The sequence below is a fragment of the Empidonax traillii genome, unplaced genomic scaffold (assembly GCF_003031625.1).
Source record: "Empidonax traillii isolate 1590-97213 ecotype Southwest subspecies unplaced genomic scaffold, ASM303162v1 scaffold457:size789790, whole genome shotgun sequence".
NCBI classification, from domain to species: Eukaryota; Metazoa; Chordata; class Aves; order Passeriformes; family Tyrannidae; genus Empidonax; species Empidonax traillii.
The window spans coordinates 258,969-286,722 of NW_020955650.1; the positions used below are offsets into that span (position 1 = coordinate 258,969).

The window sequence follows — 27,754 nt, forward strand, 5'->3', positions numbered from 1 at the left end:
CAACAGCTGAAAGACATGTCAGAGTTTATTTAAATAAACATTTACACCGCAGTGTACTGATTTCTCTGGCATAAACAACGAGTTATCAGGGTTAAAAACTCTCTCAGTGGAGTGAGGTGTCAGACCAAGTCCCAGTGTTCAATCTACAGGTAGTTAAAGATCCAGATTTATCACGGATGTCATCTGCTAAACTCACATTATCAGTAGTAGCAGTAGGATTTATGACCATTGAGCACAGTTCTTAGAAGGACTTATACTTTCCCTTTTCCTAACAACTTCATGCTCTAAGGATTGAGGACAGCACATCTTCCACTGCAGTGTCAGAAGTCTCATTTCCTGCAGACTAATTTTTCTGTGGCTGTAGTACACATCCTTTAAATTGTGTGCTCCATGCCTTATCATTTAATTACAAATTGCTAAGATAGCTGAGGAAAAAAACTTGGGCTGGATGTGTAATGACTAGAAAAAGGCACACTGCTCTGGTCAGCAACACACTAGGTTGCATAATCAATCCAAATTTCAATATTGTGACAACATCTTACTGATTTGCAATACAGGTTCAGCGATGAACCGTGTTGAACTCTTTTAGACCAGGTCAACAAAGCAAAAGGCAGTTACAGAAGCTGTGTTCTGCTGCCTGACAACTGAGAATTAAAATACTTGGAATTCAGAAGGAAAAAAAAAAATCCAAATGTCAGCTTCTATTTTACTGAGCAACAACAAAAATACAATCCATTAGGCTGAAAGTACAGACAAAAATACAGCCACAGAGCAAAATTCTTAACAAAAGACTGTTATTAAATACTAAAGATGAAAAAACCATAAAATATAAATGTGTATTTCTCCTATTTAGGAAAATTGTTACTATTAATATAAGCATAAGGAGATTAATATATATATTAATATAAGGAGAAATAAAAACATTTTCTTTCACTTTCAGTATGTGTCAAAATAATATCCAGTAATAACTTAGAGGTGAAAATGGGCTTCTAACCCAGGTACTCAAAAGAAAATATTCAGCTTTTCAGAAAGGAAAATTACTCACTGGGCCTTCACTCAAGAAGTCTGTATTTTTTTTTCTAAGCCTTTACCTCCAGGAACCAGGCATGGATTGGCATCAGGCAAGAGTTTCAATGAAATGAAATTCTGTGTCCTAAAATTTAGTCATCACAGCTTTTTAATTAAAAAAAAAAATTAACCTATATTGAAATAAAAGCTCCAACTGCCATGTAACATGACAATATTTCTTATAATTAGGTGTATATTAAACATCACGTCTATTTTTGGCATTATTCTAAAATGCTGTTTATTTCTGCTCTGTGTGACATGAGTGATCAGAAAAAACACACACGTGATAAAGTGTCAACATTCACAGGAACTGTTTTGAAGGGGTTTGATTGCTTCAGTGGATTTTCTTCATACAGTTCTCTTACTGCCAACAGAAAGTTATTATTTCTGACATATGTGGAAAATAAACTAAAAGTGATTGATGTCAAAATTGGGGTCGATTTGGAAACTAATTTTAAAAAAAATAATAAAACAATTAATCTCAACTGTCTGAGGTTTGGGGCTTGTGGTTGTTTTTTTGGGGGTTTTTTTGGTTTTTTTTGTTTTTTTTTTTTTTTTTTTAAAGAGGTAACAGAGGTAAAAAAGTTATTAACAATCAAAAAAATGGAAAAGGTTGAGGTTTTTTCTCATTGAAATACTGCTTAAAATGAGGTCATTTTCTAAGACTGGTTTTCCTACATAATTCACTTCCTAGCAGATAAATGTAACTATGTGGAGTCCACTGCATTGTACCTTTTAATCAAGTTTTTGTGATCAGACAAGCAGTTATAACAATGGAAACCATTTAACCCCTTATGATTACTTACTTCACAATTATTTTTAGAGTTTCTTAAACCACTAAAAATAAGGATAAAGGCTTGGGGTTTAAAACATCCCACACTAACAGCAAAAGCCGCTGTCACCTTGCAAATGTCTAGCGTGCCTTGAGATGCTCTTGTGGTGCAAACATCTCCTCCCAGCAGCTCAGCAGCTGACCAGGGATTTGCACACCCTAAAACCATCACACCCTCCAGCACAGTGGCTGAGCCTGGACATTAATCTGCTCCAGCAGCTGGATCTGGTTGCACCATCAGCCACTCCACTGAGACCTGAAATAGGATATGCTTCCCTTACTCTAAATTCTTAATTCAAGGATTATATGAAATATTCTCCTCCAAGTTTGTTTCTTGCACTGTGCACACAGTTTGCTTCTAGAGAGAAGGGTTGCTGTCATGTTTTCCCAAGTGTGTATTCAAGCAGCAGCAGCTCTTTGCAGTGCACACAATGGCCAGGGCAGAGCTCACACAAGGACATTCCGAGCACCTCCGGCACAAAATCCAAGAGAGGAGCCACGGTGTGCTGGCTCCTCAGTCCTGATGGTCATGGGGTCAGGAATATCAGTCAAACTGCAGGACACATTAGCCATGCAAGGTAAACACAGCTGTGGGGATCACTCTGTCTGCAGCTCAGGATCAAGCCCCACACTGCTACACCTCCACCGATTATTCCGTGTTTTCAGCTCACTGTTCTTGTCCGGTCACCTTAGGTCTCGTTAAAGGGCCACAGGCTGTGGTTTAGTCTATGCCAGCCACCAAGTTTTTCTGCACAGCTTAACCAGCTATCATCTCTGCATGGTGGCTGCTTTTATTCTGGCTTTTATTCTTTATTCTGACTCTTTTAATCATGGGTACTTCAGGGAGAAGGAACTGAAAATGCTCACCACTTCTGGTTTGTAAGAAGATAAACGGTGCATTGCCAATGTGGACACATTCAAGACATTCCAGGCACTAACACATATTGTTGTACTTCAGTGCATGTTCTTTGTGTTGCCAACAACCAAAAGCATCTTATCGAATTTTGTTTTGAAGGAGTGCACACGATAATTCTGAGGTCAACACTATGCTCCACTGGTGCTTTTGTGCAGCAGCTCTGACAAATGAAGTAATTGCAAACACCCAGAACTTGGACACATTTCAGTTCTCATCAGCTGTATTAGGAGCTTTCTATCAGGATTCAAGGAAAGAATCTGGTGTTAAATGGACCTTCTAAATCAGCTTTGTCAGGTATTTTATAGCTAATGAGGTAGAAATCACATACAACACCAGCTATGCTTTTTAGTAAAATGAGCTACTCTATGACTAACCACAGACAGAAAATTATGGGCTAGGTTGTTGTCTAAATCAAAAGACATCCGGGCCAATTACTGAGACCCATAAATTGTGCATTAATTTAAAGGATAAAAAGATTGACTTTCACACCACGCACTTACTGTGCTGTTCTTTCAGAGCAGAGAACGACGCGCCGATGGTAAAAGCACTGACTAAAACAAATAAGAACAAGACTGAAACTCTTACCAGGAATTTTTTTGGCCCAGCCAATCATGTGAACCAGCTCTTTGTCTGCCAGTTTTGTCAGGGACATCATCATGGAGGCCTCGGTGAAGGGTTTGCTGGGGCGGCTCACCAGCACGTTGGGAGGCTCCGCTTCCAGCAGCGTCAGGACGAACTGCTCGGGGCTGACCGTGCTGAGCAGGATCTCCTTCACACGGGTGGCAGCCTCGTTGTACTTCTTCGCTTTGCCCACGCAGTGCACCCGATCTTCGGAATTCCGATGGCTGCGCAGGATCCGGTACCCGCAGCGCTCCCTCCTGGAGCCTGGCACGGGAGAGAGGCACGCTGTTACACTGGAGGAGTTTTCGTGCAGGTAATTGTGTAAATTATGTAAATCCAAATTTTTGCAGGGAAGGGGGGGAAACCCTTTAATATTGGGTGTTCTAATATTGAACATCAAGTTTTTAGGACATTCAGCACTGACATAACTTTGTTCCCACTGACTTCAGCTGAGGGTTTCTCGTTTATTCTGCTTAACAGAAACGAAGTTTAAAAAGGTTTATTTTTGAACTTCAGTTAACTCACTTTAGAATTCCAATGGAAAACTCCCGCTGACATCAAAAAGATATAAATCAGGTCTTTAAAGGCAAACGAAGATAGCTGATTCTAAATTCTGCTTTAGGTGTAAACTGGGGGAATAAAAGACTTTTGGAAGTCTGGGCCATTTTACAGATTAAATACCCCAGGAAAAAGCACAGCTGGGCCTCAGTGTTACCTGGGTGTTCAGCCAGGGACTTACAAGTAGCAGCCCATTTTCTCCCGATGTCCCATTAAGCCAGCAGGAGTTTCTCCAAAGGGAATTCAGATATCTACAACCAGGAGCGAACACCCTGTTTGGAGTTCTGCCTGCAGAACGCTGTTTCTGTTGCTAAGAACAGTCCCTTAAATTCCTATATTTAATTTATGGTTCATTCTGACAGCAACAAACATTCTCCAATTCCCTGTCAGTGTTATTGGTGGCATAACTATTACCTGTTCTTGCATAACTGCCAAGGAAAGAGTCTAAAAAACTTCTCCAAACACGTCATACGGGGATTTGCTTAATTATTCAGCTCTCTGAATTCATTCATCCCTTCAGCTCCTCTCTAACAAGGATCACGTTCACTCATTTACAACTATTCTTTGGCAGTAACTGATGTGCAGGATTGTACCATATTATTAAATGTCAAGATATTTAAAAACATGATAAAGGGATCCTTAAACTGGAATCCTCCAACACTTCACAAGTCTAATATCACAGCTAAATTGTCCTCTAAATCTTTTAGAAGTTAATTTTTTATGCTGGTCATCAGCAGTTTTACTGACATATGATTCTCACAGGTTCAGTTTTCATAGATATGAAAATGTCTGTGCTACCATAAATCTATTTCAGACCAACATTTATTATTGCATACATAGAGACCATGGAGTCTTAAAGCACAATAAGCTGTATCATAGGGATTCACTCCCACAACAAATTTGACAGAAGCATCCTTTCTGCTACTGCTACTATCTTGACATTACTATTATTATTTCTGTCTTTCTGATGTGTAGCCTAAAGACTTCTTGCCCTGGTCACAGACTCTGGTTCTTCTTCATTAGGATATGGGATTAAAGGCTTCTTAAAATGCATGAAGACAAAGAAGCAAAAGAGCAATGGAAATGGAAGAACCTCAAGAACCTAAACAGAGACAAGAAGCACAGGTTACTCAGGTCTGTCAAAGGAGAACGATCAGCCTGCTGTCTGGCCATGACACACGGCATGTAAATCAACACAAAAGGCTTTTCAGTTCACCTGGAGGGACCAGGCATTCCAAGAAAACCGGCTAGGAAGTCAAGAGGATCTGGGTGGCAGCTACTGGTAGGGTGATACCTTTGGACCAGCTGCCAGAGACCTCTGTGTGTGTGTGTGTGTGTGTGTGTATGCACACACGAGAGACTGTGCACAAGGTACCTGGAAGAACAGAGGATCCATGGATCAGCTTCTGGATAACATGGAATGACTGTCTAAAGCCATGCACTTGTGTTTCTGTGACTGCTTTTGGGGAAGAAGGGCTGAGTATCAGTGACAGGGGTGGGGCTGCAGACCCACAGCCATCAGCTGGGGAGAGATGGGGATTCACATATCGACTGTTTGACAGACTGAGTGCCGAAACCCAGCCACTGGAAGGATCCATAACATTTAAATACACATATTTTCCACTGCTGTGTTCGCGTGACTGCTGTATTTTCTATCTGTTTTGGTCTGCATGATTGGCTGTAGACGCAGGTATTGTGGGTGTGTTTGCCTAATAACAATACTTACTCAGACTTTATACTGGACCTGGGGACATGCAATGTGGCAGCTTCCCTCGTCAAGCTGCTGGTGTCAGCTATTCCTATAATTCTTCATCCCTGTCCATCAGTTATATAGACCATGACTTGCCCAACCAGGCAATGCAGTTCTGGTCCTGGGTTTCAGTTAGCAAAGAGGTCCAAACATAAGCCAAATTAAAAATAAGGGCAGTGGGGACACAAAAAAATTAATTTCAGATATTGTTGACAAGGCTTTGCTCAATAAAATGTTGGGTGAATACAGACCCTCAGTGTGGAGGTTCCTGACGAGATAGTTTTTCAGGTTATGTCATGTCTTCAGCAGCTGTTAAATAGCATTTGAGTCAATCTGTGAGAGAGGTGAGATGCTAAGGCCACTCAGGTACAACCTAAAGGTACTGAAAATACTGGACAAGGACCAACAGAGTGTGCCAGGACTTTTGGCATGTGGGCCTTTCAACTTCACGTGGCTACCACTCTCACTTGCTGCTTGTTCAGTAAACCATGTCAGAGGTAAAAGAAAGCAGGATGACCATTAAAGAAGTTCTCAGCATTGGAGAACACACTTTGCCCAGGAATCCAAGAGACTGGATAAGACAAATAGGAAAAGTTGGTTCAAGGAGCAGACCCTCAGGTATAGAGGTATGCAAGTGGAACAGGACATTTGGAACTGGAAGTATTTTTCAGCTGGAAGTCCAGCTTAAAGCCTGTCCCATTGGGAGCATGAATGATTTTGCATCCTTGAGAGGTACATGGGTCCACTGAAATGGGGTGAATGCAGACAGGATATTTGAACAAATAATGGTAGAACAAAGTGCTTACCCTAATAACAACTACCTAGAAGTTGCCAGAGGAGCTGAATAGCAGTTAAGGAAAGATAATATACCAGCAGAGACAATTGGAGCTTGAGACATTATCTTATGGTAGATTCATGAAATGACACTTGATGATGATACCCAAAAAGAGGTTATCTGCAGAACTACAGAAGTCACAGAGCAATTTCTTCAACCACCTGTCTGTGCAAATCTTTTTCTTCCTGAAAGAGTCACAGGCCAGTGAGGCATAGACTAATTTCTACAAAGACACCTGGATGATGTAGTGAACTCTGTGCTAAGCCTCATTTTTGGACTAATGCACCAAGGTCAAGAGGAAAATCTTGAAGTGATTTGTCAGCTTCCAAAAAACATTAGAATGGCACAGGGGGCTGCAGACTGTTCTGAAGTAATGTAATGCACAGAAATTATGTATTTTCCATCAGGGAAGACAAAGAGGAAAGGTCAAGAGTGAGCTAAGCAACTGGAATGAAAGAACAGGTGGAGACAGATGAGGAAATGCCCAGATATCAGGCTGCTCTGCCTAGGGAGACCCATGGCTCTGATTTCCATAGTAATCTGCATGGGAGAGGCTGCAACCAAGAGGAAATATGGCACATTGTTTGCACTGTTTAGAAATCTGAAACACATTGAACATGGGCATCTTGAAGGATAGAACAAGAAAAACAACAGAGGGACTAAAAGCCATCGACAGAGCAGAGAAGAAATTTCTTTGGGCTATGAAAAAATACAAAGTGCTGTGTGACATGTATAGTTTTTGTTCTCCAGTACCTGGTGGAGCTGTGAAACCCCCCAAAAGAAGATGCAAGAATATCAGTCTATTGATTAAACACATGGAAATTTGTTCAGTTTGGGACTGTAACTAAAGTGATAACTGGTTGAAGAGGGAACTGGAGAGAGGAGCAGATGCCTGATGACACAGTCAGGAAGAAGTTCCAGCAGTTTGGACAGACCCACCCGAAGAAACAAGAGGTCAAGAAAGCACTTCCAACCAGCTTACTGACCCTAGATGAGTTCCTGGCTCTGAAGTGAACCAAGTGGGCTCTTCTGGGATTCCACAACCTCTGATCAGCTCTGCTATGCTGTCACCCACACTCCTCTGTGTGAATATCAGGCCTTTGGTGCCATAATTTCAGTTACCCTTTCCAATTCAGTGTTGTGAAGATCTTTAAATAACATTTTGTAGCCTATCTAAAATGTAAGCACGCAGGTGCTTTATGAAGATTAAAGAAAACAATTAAATTTGAAAAAAAAAAAAAAAGAAATTAAAAAGTAGTCCAGTATCCTGTTCTAATTGACAGTATTGTACAATTTCCATCTGCACAGCTGCACTCCATGCTCCATATGAAGACAATTCAGTCAGTTTATGATATTGAGACATTTAAAGGTCTCAGTACTTGTGGAGGGGTTCTTAGTGGGAACTAGCAATCCTCTTCAAGTAATCCAACTAAATCAAGTTTCGTACACTACCAGTACTTATTATAAAAATAGTGCTCCATGTAAAACATAAACCCATCTTCTGTTATCGCACACATTATCAGTGCAGAAAGCCAAACTAGGGGTGTTATGACATATCTGCATAAAAAACTTGGTACTAAAGAAAATATAGTCACTGATAAAAAAAAGGGGGGGGGAGGGGAACCCAACCAAAGCAGATTCTGATTTATTGTTTGTATTTTTTAATCAACATATATTTCCAAAGCAGATGGAGGCTGCTACATTGAACAGTGTGCATAAAACACAGCTCACTTATTTCCACTTTAATTTTTTTTTCTGCTTGCATTTAAAGGAAAAGAAAACAACATTCAAGCTTGCTAGTCAACCTACACAGCAGAGAACAGCAGTCCTTCCAATTAATACAGTGCATTTCAACAATATAAAGGAACTTCCTTGATTTCTATTCAAATTCAAAGTTTAGGCAAGATTGAGAAATTTTACCTGTACATCTACTAGTGTCCAATAGACATAAGTGATTAGAAAACTATATATTATAACTACTTATCAACCAGGTTAGTGTTTGGCTTAACTAGAGATGGGGATCAATGTGTGTAAAGGCAAAGCAATAAAATTCAGCTTCCCATACCAGGGACTATCTCTGACTTCACCACCAACTCCCTAGCAGTACTTAATAGCTGATATTCATTCCAACCAAGGTAATTCAGGCAATTGCAGAAGTGCAGAATGATCAAATCCCTCATTCTTCCTACAGCACTCTCCTTATTTAGAGCTATTTTGTGCAAGAAAATAGCTGTATTCAGCTGAGAATGCTGGACCAAGGGCAAGACCTTGAGCTACAGCACCACAGACCACACTAATAAATGATCAAAAGAATCTAAGAAATAAGGCACATTGAAAAAAAAAAAATCATTAAAATGAGACTGTTGTTCACTTACCCATGAACAAGCTCCAACATGTATTACTGGCAATCAAACACACTATTTTTCAAGCAACTTCTGCTTTACAAATTCTCTGAAAATCATAAAAGCTGTCTGATATGGTGGGCAACCACGTGGCATGTTGCTCTTCATTCTGATTTTGGTCCCTGGCAGTTGCTTATGTAACTAACCAGTTCAGCAGCAACTGCAGATCCTACCACTGAATATGTTATAATCAGTTTTTGGAAGTGTTTGAGCTCAAAACTGGCTCCAGTGCACATTAGTAAATCATTATCTCTCCAGTCACCTTTGAAAGCAAATGCAAATGTTCTGGTGAATGCCTGTGCCAGAGCAGAGCTGCTGACAAAGAAGCTGCTGGCTGCCGTGTGCACATGAGAACATGAGCTGAAATTACAGTAATTTCTATAATAGCTAAAACGCAATTAATACACCTGATGTCCGGACAACGCCGTGAAACATTTTTTCCCCCACTTATTTTCTGTGTGGAAAGTACCTTACAGAATTTCAACTGCACACAGCAGCCACCCGCGGCAGAAAGAGCCGAATCCTGAACTGCACCAGCCCCCGGGGAAATCTGTTTTTCTTTCTGCAGACTTGTCAAATGATGCCGGTATTCAAGGGCAGCATCTTTCCAGCACTCCTGAGTGTGGCCCCTCCGCATCCCCGCTTGGGGCGGGGTGGGGTCTGAGAGGAGCCTTATCTTGGGAACATTTTCAACACGTGAGAGCAGACACATGGGGAAAAAAAGATACAGGAGTAGGGGAGAGGAGGGAAATGAAAGGTAAGTTTAGGTCAACAGGGGAACTGAAAACTCCGTATGGAAGAAGGTCTATTTGAGACTCAGGAAGCAAAAAAGCAGAGGAGAGCAGAGCTCTCTAAGAGTGGCCACAGCAAAATGATGAAGCAAATCCCCTCTCCTTCACTGCACTTTGTGCATTTCAGCTCCCCAAGTGAAGACCAGGAAGTTCCAGGAGAAGATCAGTTTTATCCTGATCTGTTTTATTCAAGTTTGCTGGGCAGAGTTTACTGCAGTATTTCTGTTCTCGTTGTTCTTGGTGACGGTGCAATTTTTCATAATTATTTTTTCCTACCATTGTTAGCAGTCCCAGTGCCAAAATTTAGCAGTAGCTTTCTTGTTTGGAACAGCAGGGAACATGGACTTCCTGCAGAGAGATTTGCAGGTGCAGCGTCTAAGGCCCTCATTGTGCTTTTGGCAATGATGGTGTATTTTGTAAGAAAATCCATTATCACCTCAGTGCAAGGCCCTCCCAAGCTGGCCTCTGCCGAAATACCTGCAGCTTGTTGGGTTCACTTCTCAACATTTATGAAGGTGACAACATTCAAGAGAATTTCAGACCTGGAAACTCGAAAAACTCCAAACTTTTCTGCTGCCTCCTGCTGTATTAAAGATGGCATGTACTGCCTAATCACATTTAGACACAGAAAGTTATGTTATGTACACACACATACCTAAGTGTGTATTTTTTCCTCAAAGTGTCTCAATAATATGCAAAATGAGGATTTAAAGATTTGATATAAACGGCGAGGAGTTTTTATGAAGAGCTTTCATAAACTGTAAAGTGGTAATTGAGATCCTTTTATCACTTCTGCTGGACAACAAGTCTCCACCGAGCAAAAATGCACTTACAGACCATTCTATCCTATCCAGGGTTTTAGCAGATGTGAACCGAGGCATTCACTAAGTGATCTGGGGAAGGAGCAGAGATGGGGAAAAGCGTTCATTAAAGAAAAGAAAGCGTACTCTTTTGTGGTTGTCTATGGTTAAAGAGTGGTATTAAAGCATGGCTCTAACAAGAAAACCTTTGAAAGATAATCGCTCTGGTCTGCAGGAAATGGCATTTACAATCCAGCCAATCTTAAAATCTCTCTGGTTTAAATGTCTGTCACTATGTGTCCATACATCAGCAATACTCACAGGTGCCCCTTAACTCATCAGGCAACCCAGACAATTCTGAGTAATTTCTATGGGTTTTTTTCTGAAATTAAATTGTTCAGACTCTCAAAGGAAATTCTTAAGAGTCTCAAATTTCAGTGCCACTATTTAAAATTTTTTTTTTTTTTTAAATATAATTCCTGTTATTTTCCTGTTATAGTTTCAATCTGCCATTCTTTATCTGGCACACTCATTAATGTCCTTTAAATATTCATTATTGTAGGAAAACACGTTTGTGAATATGTGGCAAGATTAAAAGGAACGCAGGCAACATGAGTGCAATCTATAACTGATTACTTGTAATACCATAGTGCCTGTGAGGTCTAATCACAAACAGGACTTTCTGGACAACTAGAATAAAAGAATTAATTTAAGGCAAGCATTGTGGAGGTCCACCTTATGACATCATTCTCGGATCAATCTTTACAAAACCTCCATTGGAAAACTCTGAGTAAAATTCCCAGTCATGAAGACGAACAAAAGACAGTGGCACCATTCAGAAAGTAAGGTTTTGAGGGCAGTCTTATTTGCAAGCTTTCCTTTCTGGAGGTAAGACCATTTTAATGAAAAACACCAGTGAAGTTGAGATGCATCATCACTGCAGGAGAAGACAGGAGCTTCACACAGAAAGAACCGTCTGACTTGAGCAAGAGAAACTAAATGTACTTCAGGAGTACAAAAAGAATACAAGGAGCAAGTGAAAATGCAGTTCGACGCTGGGAGTTATCAGCAAGAAATGAACAGGGAGGCTGCAATCTTAACAGCCCATGGTGTGATTAAGAACTGCCAGCATGGTGTCACTGTGAAAAAGGCAAAGAGGATCCTGGGCTGTGCACAGAGAAAAGTTCCTACAGAAACAGAAATGTTTTAATGCAACTGCAGGGAGGAGAGTTCACAGGAACACTGTCCATGATTCTGGTCATCCAAGTGCAAATTGGGTTATCTCCACCTGGAGCAGACTGAGGGACAAGCTACTCTGAAGACTTCCAGATTCTGTCTACTTCCCTATTTTGCAAGAAGGTTGTGTGGGAATATGATGTAGTCCCTAAATACAATCAGGTCATTGGCAATAAAAAGAAGAGGAGCCTCGAAGTTAAAAGACAATATTGCCACAAGAACAAAAGGGCAATCATTGTCCAGCAGTAAATGCAGGCTGGAATTCTGAAGAATGCTCCTAATGAAAGGAATTATATTCTTCGAGCAGCCTTCAGATCAAAGCAGTGGAAGGATGAAAACAGTGCCTAGCCTTGAAATAGAAGTAGGTGTATTTACATTAAATGGGATTAAATGAGATGCATTCATGAAGGGCCAAGCACAGTGACCTTCTCCTTTCCACTCCATTGTTCCTTCGTGATGTTTTCCCAGCCTGTTTCTATCATGTATATTGGGGAACCTGTAAGAAACAGCAAACCTTCACCGTGAACATACACTAGATATTGAAACATCTTTCCAATTATTTTCTTCTTAAAAATAACCTTTAAAATATCATCCATAAATGTACAACTACATTGAGGTCACATCACTCTAAATACAAGAAAAGAATAACAGAAAAGGCTGGATAATTGTGAGTGGTGCAGTGATAAAAATTGGTTGTTGACTATTTCTGCCCCAGCAAAAAGCCTGGCAACCAGAGAGCTGGTTCTTCACATGATGGGTGGTCAAGCTGCTGAGGGATGTTGTAGATGCTAAGAATTCATGGGATTAAATAGAGGGACAGTGGAAAAGTTACCATGTCCCCAAGTGAGAGCTGTCAGCAGTGCTTTCACATAGGTGTGCTCTCATTCTTACACTCCTCGCAAGGCACCCACTCTTGCCACTGCAGGAGGCAGAAAACTGAGTTAATTAACTACTGCTTTGATGTGACACTGCTGTTCCTGCAGTACCTTCAACAGCAGAGCACAGCACAGGCTGTTTTATCTCGTATTAGCAGGGATTTCAGTTTGGCTTGAGGCTCAGGGAGCAGCAGGTCTTGGGTTCCCATCCTGCAGAACACAGCAGGAAAGCAGCCTGCCTTCCTGAGCTCTGCAGAGGTTATATGGTTTTCACATGCTTAACCTGTACCTTGCCCTTTCCCCTGGGTTTTCTTCTGAAAGTCTTCTCCTGCTTTAAAATCAGTGCATTCCCTCCTATAAAACCAGCCTAAGCCTTGCCTTAATTCCCTGTTGTGCTTTTTCAGTATATCAAGAAAACAAAGCGGGGGAAAAAAGCATATTGGCTGAAGGGAAGGGGGAAAAAAAGAGCCAGCAAACCCCAAGGAAATAGCAGAGACACGCAAAACTCACCACATTTCATCATCCCCACTTCGTAGCATTTCCGTAGCCGGCATGCCTGGCAGCTTTTGCGCCTGTTTTTATCTATTGTGCATTGATTGGTGGCTGGGCAGATGTAATCGTTGTGTCCTGCAGCAGAACAAGAAGAGAAAGTTCAGCATTTCCAACCATCTCTCTTCCTCATTTCCCGAATCAGGAACGTTCCTGATTTTAAGCATCTCAACTTTTTTTATATGCATATACCTAAGCTCCATTGATTTAACTGATGAAAAAATGCATATTATGCTGTATTAAAAACATCAATTTGTGGCCTCAAGATTAACCAGACAACATAGCCCAGCTTTATAGTGATGACTTATAGATAATCAAGCACCTTCTAAAACTAACTCATTTTTGAAAATGGAACATACACTCTTGTGGAAATTTGCTCCCAACCTGCAATTTCTTACTGTATATTGGGACTCTACAGATGGCAGATACTAGATTTTAGGTTTTTTTCCTCAGCAGAGTTGAAAAGAGCAGTGCAGACAGCTTCAGTCTTGAAGAGATTTAAGTAAACTACAGCTCTATTTACTGAACTCTGAAGTGGTGAGTTCCAGGAATGAAGAAGCCTTTGAAGGATTGACCCTGGACCAAAGTTAATTGAAAAAAAAAAAAAAAAAAAAAAAGGCAAAAGAAAGAAAAAAAACCCAAGATAGAAAGACTGGTATGAAATAATGTATACTGTAAGCACAAAGAAAAGCACAAGTAGAAGGCATAACTTTTAGATATTCTGGAAAAGTGTTTCTCTTATTTTATTCTCTTCTTCTCTCCCATCTCACCTCATTCCTACCCGAACCCCTTTACGTTGTTGTATTTCATTAATCAATAATCTGGTCCAAAGTTTATTACTGTGAACTTGACTTGGGTACGCTCCTGCTGTAAATACAGTCGAATCATTCACTATCAAATATCGGAACTGCCTCTTGCAGCAATTACCAAAGGATTCAAAAATTATTCAGTCATTTACGTATCTTAATGTCTTCTCTCCCAGGTTGTTTTCTAAGTTATTTTTTTTTTCCAAACTGTAAGAATAGATCAGGTAAAAATACAACTACTACAGTGGGGTTTTTTTCATTTGATGTGAGTCCAGGAGTTCAGGTCCCCAAGAGTAATTATTTAACTGAACCATTGTGACTATTTCCTTGCAAAATTAAAATTATTTTAACCTTGAATTTTTGAACTGACAATTTTAGAAAGGAGCGATCAGGTTACAGTTTGTCCCATTTCCTACTGGCAGATATGACTGAAAAACAAATTACTGTTTATCTCTCTTCACACAACATGGGGGGAAAGGAGGAGGAAGCTCTCTGTTGCACTGTAACCCAAGCACAGAGGAATATAAAGTGATTTAAAAGTCTCATGGCCTTGGGATAATTTAGCTTGCAGGCAGATGTTCAGCAATGGGGGACAAACAGACTACATATACTACAAACCTGGACAAGAGGAGGAGACCACACACAATTGCTCAGCCATCCCATCTAATTTTAGTTAGACATTAGCCCAACATTTTGGTCTATGGTAGGCCCAGAAGTTCTTTATTTTAATATGGAATATTCTGCCTAACAACAGTTTTAGCTGAGTGCTTGGTAGTGTATTATGCCAAGAACTGACTTTCTCTTATTTGAATTACAAACACCATTTCCTGACAGGGTACACTGAGGTGTACAAAGGACCACAGTGGGTAACTTGTTGATGGCCCAAGCACATGTGAGCAACACAGAGCAGGCAAATCATTTACTTGACAGAAAATACTTAGAGATCAAATTCAGTCTCCGTTTGTGACAAACTGGAGACAAAGTTCTCTTCAATTATTTTAGAAGTCTAAAGCACTTGCACCAGCTTACAGAACTTGCACAATAAATTGAAAAGGCAAAACAAGTTTTGAATTAAATTTGATTCTCATGGTGACGCCAATTCTGCCTTATTGAGCCAAAAGAAAATATCTGAACATTGCTGAAGGCTTTGCAGGCAGAAGAAGAAGGGCAACATTGGAGACCAAAAAATGGTAGGATTCTCTGTGTTTGTATCCACATGCAGTGTCCAACGTCAGTAAAATTAATTTTCCACCCAGAGGCCCCAGATGAGGCCAAAGAACATGATAAATAGACCAAGATTAGGGAAACACAGTGCTCCAAAGCTGCAATACAATGCCTGAGTGACTTCCACTGGCTGTGATAGCAAACATGGAGCCCTGCATTCACACTGCAGCCACTCAGCAAAATTGAACTAAATACTACATATTTAAGAACTTAAACAGGGAAGTGGAAGTCGTAGATAGAGAGATCTGGCAGAATAAGACATATTGCAGCCTAGGCTCTAGGGGATGGAGGTCTGAGTATTAACAATAATTAGGTTTGTGCCTAATATGTGCTACATGTATTTTTATATCCTACGTAGTGTATAGATATTATATGCTCTGGGCAATATCTCTTGTCAAGAGTATAGTTGTCTACTTTGGGTCTGACAACAAATTCACAATTACTACTTCTGTATTGGCACACAGACTGCCATCAGACTCACAGGTCTGTTGTGCCACCCACCCAGGACTTTGCTGTGGGGCCTTTCTGTGCTGTGTATTCCACCTCCTCTCTAAAGAAATCAATTGCTCCCTCTGTAATGTTTCCAGATCTTGATAACATCAGAGCCAAAAGACAGAGCAGCCAGTTCACATGTTGCTCTATTTTCAGAGTGCAGCGTCATGCACCAGGATTTCAGATCAGTTCATTGCTACTCGATCCTCTGCTGCAGCCCCTGGTCGTATGAAACAACCTGTTTGAGCAAAATTGTCAAAAGCTGATTGTCCTACCTTGAATGCTTCTTTTAAAGAATGCTTTGCAGCCTTCGCAGGACCAGACCCCATAGTGGTACCCTGAAGCGTAGTCACTGCAGACTGCACAGAAATGGGCATCCTTCTTTGAGCCAGGATTGTTTGCAATTGGGCTGGTACAGTCATTGCCATTAGTTTTTCTTTTTAATGTTTCCCTGATAGAAAAGAGAAACAACTGTTAGAAAACAGGAGAAATTAAATCTGCACTGCAAAGAGTTTCATAGTTTTCCATTGTCTTCTATCTTCTCTCTATAGAGTCTTCTTATTTTCTGAACACGGAAGGGTGTAAACCACTGTTAAGTCTTTTCTGACATGGGAATTTAAAGCGTGTAGTCTGATCCCCAAACTTCCAGTGATGACCGACTATAAAGTTCTAAAATACTCAAAGGCATAAAACTGGACTGCTGATTCATGTGTCAATCACATGAACCCTGGGAAAATCATATGGAATGCTGATGGATCTTGAAGAATTCTTGAAAATGTACAAGTCCATGAATTTGTGAACCAAGGGGACTTTGCCTTTCGGAAGCTTCACAGGGAAAATGAGAACTCAGACTGACATGATAAATGCTACAATGAACAGAGCTGCAGTTTGTACTGTTAGAATGGCAAAATTACATTGCACATCTGTTCTCAAGCATTTCATCCTTTACGTGAGGTTTTATTCATTCAGTGACATTCTGGAGACAAATAACTTGAGATGTGAATCTCAGCCCACAAGACTGACTCATGATGTTAGTCAAAATTTTCTGTTCAAGGGGATGAACCACACTGGTCACCCAAATGCTAAACAAAAGGAAGTCTGAATACAAGAATAATGGAGAAAGACAATTAATAAACTACTTTAATTCATAAAAAAAAAAAATTGCTCTCTATAGATTAGTAAGATATACACATTCCTGAAGTGTTGCAAATGATTCCAACATACAGTAACTATTCTTAGTGACAGAATTAAAATGAAAACAGGATAAAAACATGAAATAACAGCCAATTCCTGTCACCAGAGTCCTGTAAACAAAAAGCAAGAGGAAAGGAACTTAGATTATCAGTAATGTGGGGTTTAGGCATAGGAAGTACATCCATTGTATCCTTTTTATCTGGATGTCATTTTCTTGGTGGTTTTAGCATGTTGTGCCTTCAAATACTGTCATAGACAAACTCTCAGCAGCAGTTTGAGACAAGGAAAGGTGTATTGTCAATTTATAGGTGTAAACTTAATCACAGAGACAGAATTTAGAAACTCTAGAATTTTCATCAGCCCATCTTCCAGCAGGATTAGGGAGGAGAAATAAAATCAGTTGGGATAAGACAGCAGTTAGCGCAGTTTATGACTTCTACAGAACAAGGGCAAGTTTAAACAGAACATTGGAAACATGCTGCAAGTGCTGTCAGAGGCTTTAACTAATACATTAAAGGTAGACTTTGTGCTGGTTTCATGACAGGAGGTAAGGACAAACACACCCACATAACAACTATCAAGTTCATAAGTATTTGAGGAGAACATGCTCCAATTTCCTAGTAGAAAATTTGAAAAGGAAAGAAAAAAAGGTGTTTCTTGGAAAAATTTCAGAACGGAAAAATTAAGGTATTTTTTGTACAATTAAGTTACTGACTTTTTAAACACGTTAATTCATTCAGATATTGCAGGGCAGAAGGGTGTTTAGATGTTTAACAAGCTTAGTCTCCAATGACACACACTCCCCTGTTAATGGATTGGTGAATCACTGAGTTTTTCCCCCGTTCTGCCATGCTGGGAAGACAGAGGGGGAACTCTCCTTGAGAGTAAAGGGACTGTACACGTGCCTAATATTCTGCTAATGCGAGGAGGGAAAAGCATTGCTATTCCTTCCCGTTTCCCTCCATCTGGAAGCAAAAGTAATTTTTCATTTCACATTAGTAAAAGAGGTATATTTTTAAGCTTTACTTGGGAATCGTGATCCAATTGCGAGGGTCAGAAGAGACTCCAAATCAGCCGGAGAGCATCTCTGTGACTGATTGATACGCCGTGGAGAGCGGTGTTTATTGCCCTCGTTAAGGCACCGAGATGTTATGGATGAAAATAAAGAAAAAGCACAGACTGTAACATCTCGGTGAGGAGCATTGTTTTTTTACCTTCCAGTTATGACAAGTGTTTCTTCAAAACCACTTTTTCTTTCCCTATTTAAAAGTGCAGTGATAGCCACCCTGCACACATGCAGGTTGGAAGGCTTCCACGGGCTGTGGCAAACAGCTTGCACACAGAGGAACCATCTGGAACAAATTCCTCCTGTGGGCCAAACAGGCATCAGAGCCACCCGTCTGTGACAGCTGCAGCGGCACAGCAGGAGGCTCAAACCCTATCAGTTTGCTACCAATGTCTTTAAAGGCAACAGAACCAGCAAACAGTTGAGTCTCCTTACACTGAGACACTCAGGCTCAGGCAGGGTGTCCACACCAACAGCAATCCCCATGCATGGGGGAGAGACCACCTCCCAGCACCCTTGGGACTGGAGCACCCTGGAATTCTCAGCAGATAAACGAGCTGCCAGGTCCCCCAGATGAGCTGGCAGGAGCTGGCTGGATGCCCACAATGCTCCTGCACCAAAGGATGCAGGAAAATGGGGGATTTACGCTGGCTGCTACCGAGGAACCACGTGGAAAAAGGATTTCTCTCTTTATGCCTGCTTGTATTCCTTTCCATGGTTCCTATACAGAGATATTAAGTTTTTCATAAAAAGAATTAAGATTTTTAAAAAATTAACTAATAACTGATTTTCTACTAGTCATCCTACTACTATGAGCAATCTGGTTTAGTGAAAGGTGTCTCTGCCCATGGCAGGGGGGTTGGAACTAGATGGTCTTTAAGGTTCCTTTCAATTCAAAGCATTCTGTGAAAAAAAAAAAAAATTATACTCCAAGTTTTCTTGATTTCTCTTTAAGTTAGGTCATGAGCTATATGAGTAATAGTCCTTATAAATCTATACAAATAGCAGAAGAATTATTTATTTAAACTCCAGGTGGCAGGTTTGGCTTCCCTTCTGTCAATGTAGAGAGGCCACTGAAGAGCATCAGACAGGAGCTCTTGGATTATTCTGACTGCTGTCCTATCATCTGGACAGCTTCAAACACTAATCTACAGCAGCCTTCCCAGGGCTGTCAGAGTTCTGGAACCCTAACCAAAGTGGGAAGAGTTTGGATGTTAGCCCTTTTCACATCAAGGCTGCTCAGGGAATTCTTCTGTACGTAAGTGCTACCCAAACAGCCTCTCCCAATCCACACACCTACACCGAGAGCAGATGAGCACTCCAGAGCTGCCAACTCCAAGTAGTGACTAGCCAGGTGTCTGGGATGAAGGTCTGTGCAGCCTGCAAGTCAGAAGCAGATGTGGATCCCGTGCCTTAGTCCTGTGCAGACAGCTTCAAGCTCACCCACTGCAGAAGGAATGTGGGTGATCTCCAAATAGCACAAATGCTTTATTAACAATTGAGTTAACACTGTTGCCAGGACACGCTGTTTTTCAGACTCAAGATGACTGCTGAAGTTAAATAAGGAACCCTATGAATAAAAATAAAAATACAGCTGCTAAAGCAGGCACAGCACCTGCAACAGCCTGAGCTTTTATCCATCCAACAAATGTGCCCATGAATGGAGTAATTTCATCAGCTGATGATTTACGCACTGCTTAGGGTTTGCAATATGAGTAAATGTGTGGAAAGAGAACATATTTTTGCAAACAGAGTTTCTTGTCAGCTGAAAATTTAGCCCATGACTCTGCTGTTCCCAACATCTTTACGAAGTCTGTTGAGAACAACAACAAGAAACAAAGAGTTTTTTGGTAGCAGCCCTGTTTTAACATGATGCATGCTGCCATGTGACTGTTCATACTAAAACCAAAGAGCAAAGAAAACATTTCCCTTGAATTTCAAGTTATTGAAAAGCCTTCACAGCTATTACATGCAGTAAAAAAAAAAAACCAAAAAAAACCCAACACCAAAACAAAACCAAACAAAAACCCAAAACCAACCAACCAAAACAAACAAACAAAAAACCCACAAAAAAAACCCCACCACAAACTGGATAAAAAGGAATTCAAACAACACTGTATGAAAAGGAAAAAAAGAATGAACTTTTACTTCTTTCACTCAAAGGACTTGATTTGCCAGAGCAAAATTAATTTTTTTTACACAAAGTAGTACCTAGCAGTCTTGAACTTGTGTTTACACAGAGTAAACTGTTTCCACACTGAAGGTGTTTGTACTGCTTTGTGTTGGTGTGTAGTTCTCCATGGAGAAATTGGAAAAAAATCTCATTTCAGAGGTTACATAAAAGAAACCCCACAAAACTCAGGGCTGATTTGGTGTCCGGTGGAGGTTTTTCGGCTTTGTTTTGTTTCTCAGAGGGACCAAGAGAGAAGTTAAACGTAAAAGACTTGAGCTAAAGAAGCTATAAATAACTTCCAGCAAAGTTTTAAAGCAGCAGATAGCACTGACCTGCTCACAGGCAGCACTGGCTCCATCGGTCTTGCTTCGCACCACAGGCTTTTGGGCTGCTCTGCATAGAGCAGTGACGACTGACAGTGCAGTGTCAGAGGGGAGAGGTGGCCGGGAGGAGACCACAGCGCACTGGGGCTCGAGGTTTGCCTCGCAGACACACTCTCTGAATCCCCAAAGTTGCTGGCAATGTTGTAATTCATCATTGCAGGGTTGCAGAATGCCATGGCGGAATACTCGTGTCGGTTTTCCATGTAGGATGAGGGAATATAGACTGGACTATGCTCTGCTGTCAGCGTGGACTGATTGCAGCTGTAGGGGACTGGAGAGATGACACCGGCAGGTGAGTTCTTAATTTCTGTTTTATTGCATCCAATATCCTGAAGAGGCAGCAACTGAGAAAAGTCCTTGTGGGAAGATGCACACAGGGACATTTTGAAGCAAGGTTGAAGGATGCTGTTTAAATATTCATCCTAAGAAAATAAGGTATGGAAAAACAACAACAAAAAAGAATTTAAAAAGTAAGAAATCTCTGTATTAAGTATTTTATATAAAAGAAAAAAAGGAACTACTAAACCAGAAAATATAAAAATGTCTTGTTAAAACAGATTAAACTGCACTTAAACAATCAACGTACAAATTTACTAACTTTAAGAAAAAGAAAGCTTTCTAGAAGATCCTTAGGAAATAAAGGCTTAGACACATGTTGAGTTCAGACTCCCTTAAAAAAAAATAATAACAATACTTCAAAAAAGGAAATTATTTAAGCCCGAAACAAAGATGAAGGTGACAACTCCAATCTTAGCAGGAGTAACTTGTTACAACCAGGATAAAACTACTCTGCATCAGACAAAATTACCCCGTGGTCCACAGTTATGAAGGAGAAATGAATTCTGTTTACAGCAACTCACCATCTCCTGCTGTAACTGTACCACAGTCTTCAGCCTTGTACTACAGGGTACTTCCCTTTTCCCATCACAAACATGTAACAGCAGATATTTTGAAAACAAGCACCCACACTTATATCCCCTGTACTTTCCAAACCCAGAACTCCACCGCACATCCCTCTCCACAGAGGGAGACACGCAATGGATGTCAGCAAGCAACACAACTTCATCACTGAGAGGTCCCTCTTTGCAGCACCTCTGAACAGAGCCATTAGGAAAGCAGAGGACACACAATGCAGATATTTCCAACACAACAGAAAGTTTTTTAATTCCCTGCCACTCTCCATCCCTAAGTACTCCCCATCCTTCCTCTCATCTGGCTCAGCTATTGAAACAGAGACCTTAAAATTTCTACAGTAAATACAATTTCCCAGATTTAGGTGTATCCAATTTATTTAAGAGAGAAAAACATTTTAAGAAGAAAAAAAAAAAAAACACAACACACCAATAGCATCCTCCAAAGGCATAACTCCTGTCCTGGAAGCATTACTTCACAACAGCATTTAAAAATATTTTTTTCTTTATTCTTCACTGAAAGTTTCATCTGCAATTCATTCCAGCTCTAAAGACATAGTTTGCAATCCAAAACAATTTTGTATCCAAAATAACAAGTTCCAGCCCCCTGAACCAATATTGCAGTATACTTTTACAGATGGTAATAAGACCTTAACACAAAAAAAATCACAGGATAATTAAACAGTCACCCACGGCTTTGCTATTTCACAGGTGGCCAAGGTAGAGATGCTAAACGGTCTTACCTTTTTCACCTCACATCACCAAAAAGCAAGATGATGAAGATTCAAACACAAGTTTGCTGAAGTACAATAACCTCCCTGTCCCCAAAATTCTCAGCCAGACGATATTTCTAGTATGCCATCTTGGGCAGTTGACACATTTTTCTCCTCTAAGGCAAGAACTGAGAGTAGAAGCATTAACAAAAAATGTAAGAAATAGTCTTTAGACTAAAATGGATAGTTGAGAGTTCATCCTCCTCTCTCACTTTGCACTGTCGATGAAACCGAAGATATATGTAGAAATATCCAGGAACTCATTTAAATCAGCTCAGGCACTTCAGATCCAGCTGCTGTTTTTTTCCTTTGTGGGAAACAGGAAAATGAGATATTTCAGCAGCTGTTTGTGTCTAGCAGTTCTTGGACTGGAACTCCAGTGCAGTCAAAGGAGGAGAATCTGACCTCACTCCTCACACAACCTACGGGCTTCATCTGCCCCCACCAGATGCTTCACAGCCTCCTCCAAGAGAAACCAAGCATCCTGCAAATTTCACTGCAAAAAGCACTGACAATCCCAAAGGTGCTTTCACTCCCAGATTATAGGGTGGGTAAACCAGGATAATTTTTTAGCAGCAAGTGATGGAACCAAGAAATTATCTAAAGAGTATTTGCAGTGATTACTACAAGCGGGCCCAGTGAGCACACTGGATTCGACATGCATTTGAAACTTCTGTGTAGGCAAAGCTGCATGTGTGCATGGAAACTCTGCCAGAACACCCAGAATGTCCAGCAAAAGCTGTCTGTGCTAACTGGGTCCCTCTGCCCCCTTTGGAAGGGCACAGAGTGCAGGGGAACCGCAAACCCTTTGCAGAGAAGGACCCGAGGAGCATTTACAGCAACATCTCTTTGAGGGGTCAGCTAGAGACATTCTGCTGTGACATTCCAATAGATTTTGCAGCAGGCAACTGTTTGTATAGTTTTCCTCAGCATTTGGGAATATACATGCTGTAGAAGCAGAGAGAACACAGAGTTGCTACTACACAATTTTATGAACTGAAATCAGCTGAGATTTAAGTCGTGGTTTTCTGCAGAGGGAATCCACTGCGTGCGAATGTAGAGCAACTGCCTGCTTAGCAGAAGGACACATTGTTTCCAAAGGGCAACACACAGTATTTAGAAACACACAGAAAAGTTACCAGAAGCAAGAGTGAGGTTTATTTCAGGGGTGGGAGTTCACACAAGCGTGTGATGGCAGTGCAGCCATCCTGAAAAACACCCTGCTTATGACTTATTTACAAGAGAAGGGACTCCAGGGTCCAGGAGGTTAAAGAAAACTGTACTCATGTTCTTCAGCAGGCTGTAATATGGTGAAAAAATAACAGCATTGGCCTGAGATAATTAACTTGGGTGGCAGAAATAGTTTAGCCACAGTAGACTATGGATCTACATGAGATCACGTAGTTCACGCTTCCTTACACCCAGAGGTTTAAAATGGGAAGCCCAGAGACTCACAAAGAAAATGAAACTGATAAAGTTGTCCATTATTGCTCAGAAGGTCTTAAAAATTTACTGCTGGACTGTGAAGTTATGTGTCCTAAAGAAGGATTGAAGACTGAGGAGCCAGATCTCAAGATCTGAGGCCAGACAAAACAAACTCCACTAATACCAGTAACTCAGAAGGAAGCAGAACCCCATTTAAGACAAGGACTACAATAAATAGTGCAACAGGCAAATAAATTTGTTCCATCCTGTTATAATGTCCTCATTCCTTAGGTACTATTCATTAAACAGAAATTACCTGTTTCTTAAAGTGAAGTCCTGTCCCAACACTCCCCCTTACTCTGAAGAAGGAAAAGCAAGATTCAACTATAAAGCATGTTATTTAGACCCAGTCTATCAGCACTGCACTAGATCTGTACCAAACACAGAAAAAAAAACCAGATGTCCATTATTTTTATACTCCAGTCTTCTGGGAGTCTGAGAATGTTTCAACCCACCTAAGTCAGTTTAGCTTAGCAAGATGTTCAACAAGAGAAATGCCACTATTAAGTAAAGAGCCGCTCTGGCCAGTCCCTTGAGTAACACTTACCATTCACAGAGCTAAGACACTACGGGCAGCATTCACATCTGACATGAGAGGAAACAACTCCATCGTCTCCAGCACTCAGAGGACGATACCGCTATCTGGGAGGATGTAGGGAAAAAAAGGGATGTTGTTATCCATGTTCTCCAACAAAAAAAAAAAAAAAAAAAAAGGTTTCTTGTTTTTAAACAACTCTGCAACAATGGAATGTATCTTGAGAGTCACCGTGCAAGACACACCAGATGAGGGATACGAACTGGTTTAGATGTCATAGTCAAACAGACACATGGGTAAATAATTAAGCCATCTGACCTACTTGAACAAACTCAAAAGCCACTTATTGCACATTACCTATACCAAGTATCCCTTTAAAAGCCTTGTGTGAAAAAATTTATGTCATTTTTTTGGTTGGTTGGTTTTCAGTGGGTTTTTTTTGTTTGGTTGGTTGGGGTTTTTTTTAGTTTTTGAAAGGGGAAAAATAAGTAGAGAGGGCAGGGTGCCATGTTTTAGAGCCTGCTTGGGTACATAATACAATAGCTTTTCCTAGAAAAATGCAACACTGCAAAAAGCAAGAGAGTGATGGATGTTCTCAGGCACCCTTCCATCAACATACGTTACAACACGCTTAGAATTTTATATATATTGTAAAGACTTCTTGCAATAGGGAATCAAGATGACCTTTTTCCTCTGCTGGGTTTAAATTAAAGTGCAATCATTCTCTTTAATAGAGGTGATTCAGCAAGTGTCTGTTCCACTACCCCACAGTCAAAGCCCCTCAGTCATCTCGTGGAGCATTCTATTAATATTCTGTTACGTTACATTTTACACAATTCGCTGCAACAATAAACTGAATCATTTTCTGAAAAAGTGATCATTACAGGAAAGTCGTTCCACAAAATGACACTTGTGCTTCAGGTTTTGTGAAAAACTTATTACTCATTAAACACAGCAGTGCCAGACATTGCCAACAGAAGGCAGGCAAGGAAAAAAGTTTATTATTACCTGAGAAGGACTAGATGCAACAAGTAGGAGACAGAGAGGGAAGCAAAATGAAAACACAGCTATCTGTCCAGACCTCAGATGTTGTGCTCATGCCTGCAAAATTAATAAATCACCTGTTCTCAGTGACCTCAAGACCTTCTCTTAAGAAAATACTGCAAATCAAAAGCAGACAGGAAAGAATACTTCGAAACACTTTAGCAAAATGAGCACCCTTTGGCCTGCGTTAGCCCTTGAGTTACTGAGGACACTGACAACTTCTAGATTATTATAAATATTTATAAATGGATTTCAGGGCTCAGTACATATGACATGGAGGCAACAAAGGAACTGGGTTTGTCCCTCTAGGGGAATACAAGACTGCAGTCTTCTCTCCCCTGGAGTTACAAAGACAAGGAATCCAGACTCTTTTCAGAAGAAATGCACAAGTCAGAACAAGAGATCAGAGTGACAAGGCAGTGCAAGGGAAATCTCAGTAGCACATATGAAAAATTCTCCACGGTGAAAGTTAAACACAGGAATGGGATCTCCAGAAAAGCTGTGAAATCTCTATCTTGTAGCCCCTTCAGATACCAGAAGGTGCTGTAAGGTCTACCCTTTTTACCACGCTGAAAACCCCAAAGGTGTTAAATAATACTGGTCCTAATATGGACTCTTGAGGGACCCCACTTGTTGCTGGGAAATCTTTAATTTGTATGAGTCTGCTGAGGCGCATCTGCCATCAAAAAGGGCAAAAGCATGTGGACAAAATGCCTCATTTTTCCCAGTAGGACTTTTACACAGATTGGGGGATTACTGGATAACTGTCTCTAAGTTATTGGCACGATGGAGACATGAGCTGGCACAGGGGCTGAGAGTCTTTGACTCAAGTTCTTTCTGTTTACTCTTTCAGCAATTCAAGATCTCTTGTATTATAAATAAATTGGGGGCTGAAAATTCTCCTGCATTTATTCCCTTTTCCCACAGCAGTTCCCACACACAGGTCTGTGAGGATGTACAGCAGCACAGTGAGCAGAGCCGGCAGCAATGCACTCATGCCAGCCAGAAATTTGAGAGGAAAGGGAGGGTGTCTAAAAAAGTCAATATGTGAAGAAAAACAAGTAAATGAGGTAATAGGGATAGAGTAGGAATTGAAACTTCCTGCTTTCTCTGGGGAGATACTATCCATCTTGCCTTCTGATGAAAGCAAAGGTGAGAGATCTTCCCTGGCAGCAACTGCCCATCACTAGGCATAAAGACCTGTGATATGATTAAGAGTCCCCTGGCCAATGGACAAAAGAGTAAAGTCATAATTGCCCCTAAAACCTGACCCCCTGGCAATCTATTGGCAACAACATTAGAGAGATGGATAGATAAGTGGAACGTATCCCCAAATTATGTGAACTAATTTATTTCTGCAGCTCAGGCTATACCACCCTGGCAGATCTGGCTCGCCATAGCTATAAAAGACAGAATGGGAGTTTCTGTTTGGCATGTGTGTCAGCAAATGTAGGATTTAATTTCTCCTGGCCAAGCAGACACGATGCACTGGCTGTTCCCTGTACCGTGCCATTCCTCAGGCTTCTCAAACGACCTCTTGCTTTATGAGGCTGAGAAGCAATGGGCATAACCATGGCTGTCTTTGGCAAAAGAAAACCTTCCTTGCAGAAATGCTCTCAGGGAATCTTTTTTTTTTTTTTTTTTCTGACCTAGATGACCTGAAGAAAAAGAAGTGGGTTTTTTTTTTTTCCTGCCAGATCAATGTGCAATATCCCTTATTCCACCTTCTCCTACCCCAAATAAAATGATATTATTTACTATGGTTTTTTTCCAGATGGCCCCTTTACTATGCAAAGGATTTCTGCTATAGGATTAATTTAGGTAGTCAAACAGTCTGTTTCACTAGTGGTCTTATTAAGCAATGACCCCAAAGCCTTTTCAGCTACAGCACTGGACAGCATTGATTTCAAGACAGTCAGCTGTAACAGAAGAAAAACATGCCACGTGCATGTGCCACTGTGGGACTCTGACAGCAAAGAGAGTCCTGTTTAATCATAGAATCGTGGAATGGCAGGTGTTGGAAGGGACCTCCATCATCCAGTTCCATCCCCTCTGCCATAGGCAGAGTCACTTCCACTAGACCATGTTGCTCAAAGCCCCATCCAGCCTGGCCGTGAACACTTCCAGGGGTGGGGTTTACAACTTGCTTTGCTCCAGACAAGATGCTTTGGAAATCCATGGCTGCCTTACATAATATGTGGTTGCCTTACCTTTACACAGTAAAAGCATAAAACTTTTGTCCTTTTAGTCATGAAATGTGAATAAACAGTATTTTCTATAATGGTCTAGAAATGAAATATATGTATGAAATGCAGAACAACTTTAGCTGCTTTTCTGGTTTTAGGTACAGTAAATTAGTTTTCTTATTGGAATTTCTGTAAAATACTATGCCAATTTTATTCATTTTGTCGTGCATCTTCACATTTACAGCAAAT

General features: G+C 40.7%; 1 protein-coding gene across 4 annotated transcripts in view; it reads right to left on the bottom strand.

Moving 5' to 3' along the window:
- The window catches only part of ESR2 (estrogen receptor 2), a 41,807-nt gene that overhangs the window by 11,259 nt on the left and 2,794 nt on the right, over window positions 1-27,754 (bottom strand). Inside the window, exons 2-7 of one of the 4 annotated variants that reach the window (XM_027895338.1) lie at window positions 25,284-25,376; window positions 24,288-24,378; window positions 20,521-20,993; window positions 16,031-16,206; window positions 13,195-13,311; window positions 3,402-3,701 (exon numbers count right to left, since the gene is read on the bottom strand). In XM_027895338.1, the coding sequence (XP_027751139.1) occupies window positions 3,402-3,701; window positions 13,195-13,311; window positions 16,031-16,206; window positions 20,521-20,993; window positions 24,288-24,290 (1,069 nt within the window). In that variant the 5' untranslated portion in view covers window positions 24,291-24,378; window positions 25,284-25,376. Of the gene's footprint in view, window positions 1-3,401; window positions 3,702-13,194; window positions 13,312-16,030; window positions 16,207-20,520; window positions 20,996-22,226; window positions 22,449-24,287; window positions 24,429-25,283; window positions 25,377-27,754 lie in introns of those variants that run through there. The other 3 variants (XM_027895341.1, XM_027895340.1, XM_027895342.1) reach the window with 3 other exon arrangements.